This window comes from Cebus imitator, unplaced genomic scaffold (genome assembly GCF_001604975.1).
Source record: "Cebus imitator isolate Cc_AM_T3 unplaced genomic scaffold, Cebus_imitator-1.0 Scaffold338, whole genome shotgun sequence".
Lineage (NCBI taxonomy): Eukaryota > Metazoa > Chordata > Mammalia > Primates > Cebidae > Cebus > Cebus imitator.
In genome coordinates, this window is record NW_016107653.1 from 1,323,953 (window position 1) to 1,330,878 (window position 6,926).

General features: G+C 63.7%; 1 protein-coding gene across 3 annotated transcripts in view; it reads left to right on the forward strand.

The window, feature by feature from the left end:
• CUNH14orf180 (chromosome unknown C14orf180 homolog) overlaps positions 1 to 6,926 on the forward strand; it is a 16,375-nt gene that overhangs the window by 7,082 nt on the left and 2,367 nt on the right. The window contains exons 2-5 of one of the 3 annotated variants that reach the window (XM_017505389.2): positions 614 to 740; positions 2,276 to 2,392; positions 2,773 to 2,808; positions 4,523 to 5,032. In XM_017505389.2, the coding sequence (XP_017360878.1) occupies positions 630 to 740; positions 2,276 to 2,392; positions 2,773 to 2,808; positions 4,523 to 5,017 (759 nt within the window). In that variant the 5' untranslated portion in view covers positions 614 to 629 and the 3' untranslated portion in view covers positions 5,018 to 5,032. Of the gene's footprint in view, positions 1 to 613; positions 741 to 2,275; positions 2,406 to 2,772; positions 2,809 to 3,042; positions 4,464 to 4,522; positions 5,033 to 6,926 lie in introns of those variants that run through there. The other 2 variants (XM_017505390.2, XM_037730247.1) reach the window with 2 other exon arrangements.

Consider the following 6,926-nt stretch of genomic DNA (forward strand, 5'->3'; position numbering starts at 1 on the left):
ACAGAGAGACAGAGACAGAGAGATAGAGACAGAATCGGGGGGCAGAGAGAGACATAGAGCGTCTGAGCTGTGCTGAGGGGTGGGCCCCCCGGAGCCCAGGGGTGCCCCACCAGCACCAGCCCAAAAAGGTGGGCATGACCCTCTGGGAAGCCTTTCTGGGGGCCCAGCCTCAGAGCCCCAACAATTCCCAGCCCACGAGCCCAGGGCTTGCCGCTACTGAAAGGGGCGGAAGCGAAGATGTTTCCTGCAGCCTTAGCCACGACCTCAAAGCACTGCTAGTGACCCACTAAAATGCAAACTTCCTGAACACCCAGCATCGGGCGGCTTTACATGACAGGCCCTCGGCCCAGTGGAAAATTATGCAGCCATTACAGATGATGGTTATGAAGCCTGTGGCAGCAGAGGGAATAGCTTGCCATGGCATTTCTGAACGAGCAGGGGGCAGGACTTATCTGCGCTGGGGGCGCCACAGAGGAAAAGGTGCTGCCCATCAGCGTGGCCTGTCGCGGGCCCAGCAAGCCAGCCTGGCATCTGGGGAAGAATCTCCCCTTATTTTCATTCCTCTGAGGCTGCTCGCGCAGTAAATAATAAATAACATCTTTGCTTATCCCAGGACCATGTTCCGGTAAATGAGGACTGTGGCAGGAGCCCTGAGCCCCGACTCCCGGCGAGAGACGCCACATCAGACCAGGAAGAATGAGGAGGCTGCGTGGGGCCCGCGGGGGTGTGGGGCACAGAGGGTAAGGCGGGCCGCCGGGTCGCAGGCTCTGCAGGCCGGGCTTCCACTGGGGCTGGAGGGGCGGGGAGCAGGTGAGGAGGAAAGGACTCAAGGGGTGATGGGAGGGGGCAGGGGGTCACTGAGGGCCGGGGGGGCAGAGGGGCTGCAACGGGCACCTCGAAGGGTTTGCCTGGCAGAGGGGGTTGGAGGCCTCCAGGTGGGGACAGCTTGGCAGAGAAAGTGGGAGCCATGGAAGGCTGTGGAAGAGGCAGCCCCGGGCAGGGCAGAGGCTGTTGGAGGGAAGGCGGTGGAGAGAGGACGGGTCAAGACTGTCACCAAGGGTCAGGGTTAGGGTTAGGGGCCAGACCTCAGGCCTGAGGCTCCATCCAGACTCGGAGGCACTGCCAGGCTGGGACAGGCCACAGGCACAGGAGGTGCCAGGTAGGCCTCACGTCCTTGGGGGGCAGCCTCGCTGGGCGCCGAGCCGCAGGCTGTGTGCAGCGAACAATGCTCCAGCCAGGAGCGACCTCAGTGCCGGCCCCGCTCCCAGGGCACCTCAGCCCCAGTTGTCACCATGTTACAGGCCAGGATGCTGAGGTTCACGGCAGCCCAAAACTCCCGCTCCATCTTCCAAACTCAGGCAGGGCCCAAACACCTGAGCAGACCGGCACGAGAAGGGCCCAGGGAGGCGAATGCGCAGGAGCTGCCCCTGCCCGCAGTCTGGGAGGCTCAGCCCCAGGAAAAAGGAGGAAAAGGAGGCCGAGGCCACCAACCAGCTCCCTCATGGCCCTGCCCCAGCCCCTGCCCCGTGGAGCCTGCAAACTCTGGCCCCTAAGCCAGAGCCCCTCCACCAATGCAGCCCTCCCTGTTCCACACGTCCTGGGGACCCTGTCCAGCAGCCTGAATCCGAGACAGCGGCAGAGGAAGAGAGGCTCACTGGGGCCCTGCGTGAACAGGCGGGCAGGAGGGGCTCCCATCTTGCCTGGGACCCTGAGGTGAGCCTGGCTGCCCTACAGTCCCTGTCTGGGAGCCGCCCCTCACCCCACAGGAGGTGACAGCCCCAGCAGAGCACACTAGCCGGAACGGGGCACAGCTTCGGGACAGTGCTGCTGGTCCCACCTGGCTCAGACCTGGGTCCCGCCGGGCCTCCTGCCCAGTCACTGGCCTCTCCATGCCTGGACGTGAGCAGAGCCTCCCAATGGGGCATCCCGAGAGCTCAGGGAGGCTTTGTGTGTGCAGCCTCCGAATAACACAAAGACACTCCCAGTCCCTGTCGGCAGCCGCCATGTTCATCACACCTAGAAATTAATCCCGACCCCAGTGGGCGAGGGGACAAAGGTGGGGGCGAGCCTACCTGCTGGCCCCTGACCAAGTCCACGCCACACCGTAGGGGCTTCATCCCTGACCCCACCACGATGGAGCTGCCCACAGGAAGGTCTAGAGGGTCTCCATGCCCCTCTCTGCTCCCCACAGCAGCTCCCTCTGCATAAAGCCCAGAAGAGGGGGCCTGTGTCCGGCAGAGGGGACTCACCAGTCTGCTTCCCACCCCTGCTCCAGGACGACAACAGGAAGTGCCCCCACTCCATCCTGAAACGGAGCCGGCCGGAGCACCGCTGCCCAGGGCCCGAGCCCCAGAGGACATCGAGGCGCGTGCGGTTCCGAGAGCCCCCAGATGTGACCGTCCACTGTAAGACGGCACCCGCAGCAAGAGGCTGGGAGGGCTGGGGTCCGGGCAGAGGGAGTCAGGGCACCCGCCACACCCACACAGCTCTGGCAGGGCACAAGGCATGGGAAGACCACAGCCACCTGTCTTCAGTGGCAGAACCCAGTAAGACCGGGGCCCGCAGGGTCACTGGACACAGTCCTGGCCGTGAAATGGCAACTGGAGGAAAACATGGCGGCGGCTTCTTGAATCATGACCGTCCTCCCAGGGAAGTCTCGGGAGCCTGCCGGGCCTGGGTCTCTCACCGATGAATCATCTCAGGGTCCTTTGAGGGTGCAGGGTGAGATGAGAGGGCAGGTGCCCCCGGCCGATTCTCCATTCTCCTTCCCAGACATTGCTGTCAGGGACGCCACAGCCACTGTCAAAGGTGAGTTCCGAGCCCACATCCCTGCCCCCATGGCCCCCTCCTGTGTGCACCCACCCTCACTCTCTCCCTGAGGGAGGTATCACAGGGCCAGGGCCTCTAAGGAGGCCCCACGAAGCTGGGGAGGGGCCAGGGCAGGGACAGAGTGGGATCTCCCCATCCCTTCCCCACCAACCCGGGTCCTCCAGGGAAGGGTGGGGCTGGCTGGCGCTGACACTGCCCGCCCTCCGGCCGCAGCACCCGGCCGGCCCAGGCCACGCAGCGGCTCCCTGCTCCTGCGGCTGTGCGTGTGCGTCCTGCTCGTGATGGCCTTGGGTCTGTGCTGTGGCCGGTCTAAGCCCGTGGCAGCGGCGCTGGAGGACCTGCGGGTCCGGCTCCTCCGCCTTGTCCTGCACCTGTGGCACGTGGTCCTCACCAGCTGGCGTGGCCTGCTGCAGCTCTGACGGGGAATGGGCAAGGCTCCTGGAAAAGCCCCAGCACCCCGGGGCTCCGAGACAGCCTTAGCCCTGGCCCTGCTGCTTGGTGAATTGTGGGGGCCAGGAGGGGCTGCTGCCTGGGGCCGACTGGGAACAGGGGGACCCCCTGGCATGAGAGCGGACACAGGTACAGCGGGCGGCCAGCCACAACCGTCAGCACAGCGCCGGTCTCCTGTGTTGGGTCCATGTGAGATCTTACTAGAAAGAGGGTCCGACTGCTAACATTGGGGGCCCCCATTCTGGGGCTCCCCAGGCTCGCCCGAAGACCCCTCCCTCGCCCCAGCAGGCACCCCTGCAGCGGCTGGGGCCTGGCCCAGGCATGGCCACACATGCCGTCTTGAGGAGGATACACTGCCTGCGTCCAAGGGGCTGCTCAGAGGAGGCAAACCCAGCCTTTCGCTGCTATGAGGGCCTGGGTGGACCCCGACCTCGAAACCCCATGGGGAGGGAAGGGTCTGGTTGTCAAGGTGGGTCCCTTTGAGGTGAGGTATCGTCCTCTGAGCCCAGGTCTGACCCCCTATTCAGCCCCATGAGTCTGGAGTGGCCCCAGGGGAGGACTCCTCATCAGAGGTGGCTTCAGACGTAGAAGCCAAGGAGACAGCAAGGGGCCTGGACACTCCCGGCCTCCAGGTCACGGCCATCTGTGCTCAGTTCTGTGGGTCCAAACACCCCCGGTCTTCAGAACACAGCCATGTGTGCCCAGCTCTGCAGACCGGGGACACCCAACAGAGCCCAGGGCCAGCCAGCGCCACCCACCAGCTGGGGCCCGTGGGTCCCAGCAACCGTCTGTGGTTGTGGCTTTGTCGCCAGATTGCAGAGCTGAAGGGAGCCCTGTGGGTGACAAACACCAGGGGCCCCTCCAGACCCTACATGGGGGGAGGGCCAAACAAAGCAGGGAGGCCCACCGTCAGACACCAGGCAGAACTGCCCAGGGACAATCAGACCAGTGTCCTCGGGGCTGGCCTGAGAGGCGAGGGCACAGTGGATGACCCGTCCGTGGTTCCTCTCTGTATGTCCCATCACCGAGCTGGGAGACACTGTTCTTTTAAAACGCACTGGGGCCTCCTTCAGTCTGGAGTTTGTATAGAAACAGAGGCCAAAACAGATTTGCTAAGGACCCAGCCTCTGAGCAGAGCAGGTATCCTGGGTCCCTGGAAGCGCCCAGTCTCCTGAAGGCCTTCGGGGGGCTTACCAAGCCCCTGGGTCTTCATCCTTTGTCAGGGCGTGTCCCCCCACCCCAGGTCCAGGGAACAGGCGCCATGGACTCCAGGGTTGCTTCTAGCTTTGGAATCCAGGGAGCCCAGAGTTTCGGGTGGAGGCAACGAAAGGGGCTGTTTCCAGAAGTGGCCCAGGAGGGACCAGGTGGAGGCACCCAGGCCCTCCAGCATCACGCTGTCCCCAGTCACCACAGCACCGCCCACCCAGGCCCAGCCCGTCTCCTCCCACCCCAGGAAGCAGGATGGGCCGGTTCCTACCCCATGTTCTGGATTCGGAAGCAGAGGCCCCAAAGGCTGGGTCTCAGGCCAGTCACAGGCTCAGGCTCAGCCTCTGCAGGCTGGGGCCACCCCTCCAGCCCTGGTTCTGATAGGGACACCGCCCAGGCCCATGTCCCCCAGCCGTGGCAGCCTGTCCACTGCAAAGGCAATGCAGGGTCATGCCTGGCTTTGCAGGGTCCCACGATACGACCTCAGGTGTTTTTGAATAAATACTGCTCAAAGATGGCACCACACGCCTGAGAAATCCTTCCAAACGGATCCTCCTGCCTGTGGAGGCCACATGAGGAGCAGTGAGACTCGAAGCCACTGGGAAATGTACAGGCAGGAGGGCAGAACCTCGGGAAGGCCAACCTCTAATTCCTAAAAGCTTCCGAAACAAAAGGACCAAAGCCCAGGAGCACTGTGTGTGACCCATAAATGACAGACAGTTGAAACCATGCCGAAGGCGGAGAGGGCAGGGAGAGCCCCACGCTCCTCGTCATCCTTGCTGGAGACTTGGCAGCTTCTGTTTTTATTTCGACTTTGAGGAACACATGCAAGCGTAAGGATCTTTCCTTCAGTTTAGCCTGAGTGGAATTAGAACAGGGACATCCATTGTCACACAGCCAGGAGAAAAGCGAAGGCAGCTCAGAAGCAGCTCAGGGGATCTGCCTCTGGAGTCCCGGGTCACACCCCCACTTCCCACCTTCCTGCCTGGGAGAGGCCCAGCCCCCCAAGGGACCCTGCAGAGCCCATGGCCAGGACCCCAGTCCCCACCTAGCATGCCCCAGGCCCAGCTGCCCCTTTCCAGGGTGATGGTGTCTGGGCTCCAGCAACCCCCAGCCCAGGCCGGGTCTGTGTCTGCGTGCAGCATGGATGTCCATCACCCTGGCCACGGGGCTGCCCCAGACCAGCTCCTGGAATCCAGCAGTGCAACCACCAAGGGCAGGCCCAACCGGGGCCGGTCCTTGGGTTCCAGAAGCCACCCTTGCCTCCTGCCCCTCCTCCTGGGGCCCTAGATGGCTGTGGCCTGGATCAGGGCTGGGCAGAGGGGAGGCAGGAGCCGCCCCACCTTCTGCTGGAGACACAGGCAAGTAGCTCTCGGGGCTGGAAAGTGTCCCCATGTCCAGTGGGTCAGGGCTGGCGGGAAGGAGGCTGGAAAGAGTCCCCATGTCCAGTGGGTCAGGGCTGGCAGGGGGGACAGGGGACCCCATCAGCTTTGGGGCCTCAGATTCTGTCTAAACCCCTTCCCCTGAGGATCTGGCTGCCAGCTGGAAACTCAGCTTGGCCCCGAGGTCAGAGCCCCCTTGAGCTGCCAGGGCCTCACCCCCTGGCCTTGACACCCCGTGATGGGCACCTGCCCTTGCCACAGCCTGACCGGTCACCTGCTGGCCTCACTCCCAGGACGCAGGATGATGGTCCCACCAGGCCCCTCCATGCAGACCCAGGCCTGTGGCCTCCAGGAGACTGGTTCCCAGCCACCCAGGGGCACAAGCCAACTGCTGGTGGACAGGGTGGGTCACCAACATGGGGAGCGGGGGGCTCGCCTCTCCCCAGGAGGGTGGGCGCAGCGGCAGGGAGCACTTAGCAGCACTCAGCCAAGAAACAGACAGCCCCTCATGGAGCCCCAGGTGGGTAGGCCTCTGCCTCAGAGCAAGGACCCCGGAACCTCCAGAGGAGATGGGCCCTGGGCTCTCCTGAACAGCGGGGTCCACAGTCAAGCAACCACCCCCACCCTGGGGTCCCAGGTTCACATCCCAGCTCCTCCACCTGCCTCCTAGGGGCCTTGGCACACAAACTCTACAGAATGGGAAGGCAGTTCCCTCCTCTCTCAGATGGATGCTGGGCACAAGAGCCCATGGGAGGGGCGGGGGGCTGCCCACATGGCGCCCACGGCTCCCATCACACACACAGGCACACTCGCAGGCTTGTGCATGCTCACATGCAGCAGAAGCACATTCGCCTGCACTTGTCCATGCCCATGCTGCACACACACACTGTGTGCAGACACCCCAGCCCAGCACACACACACCTGCACACTCCTCCTCACACACTGTGGGCAGACACCCCTGTCCAGCACACACACCTGCACGCTCCTCCTCACACACTGTGTGCAGACACCCCTGCCCAGCACACACACCTGCACGCTCCCCCTCACACACTGTGTGCA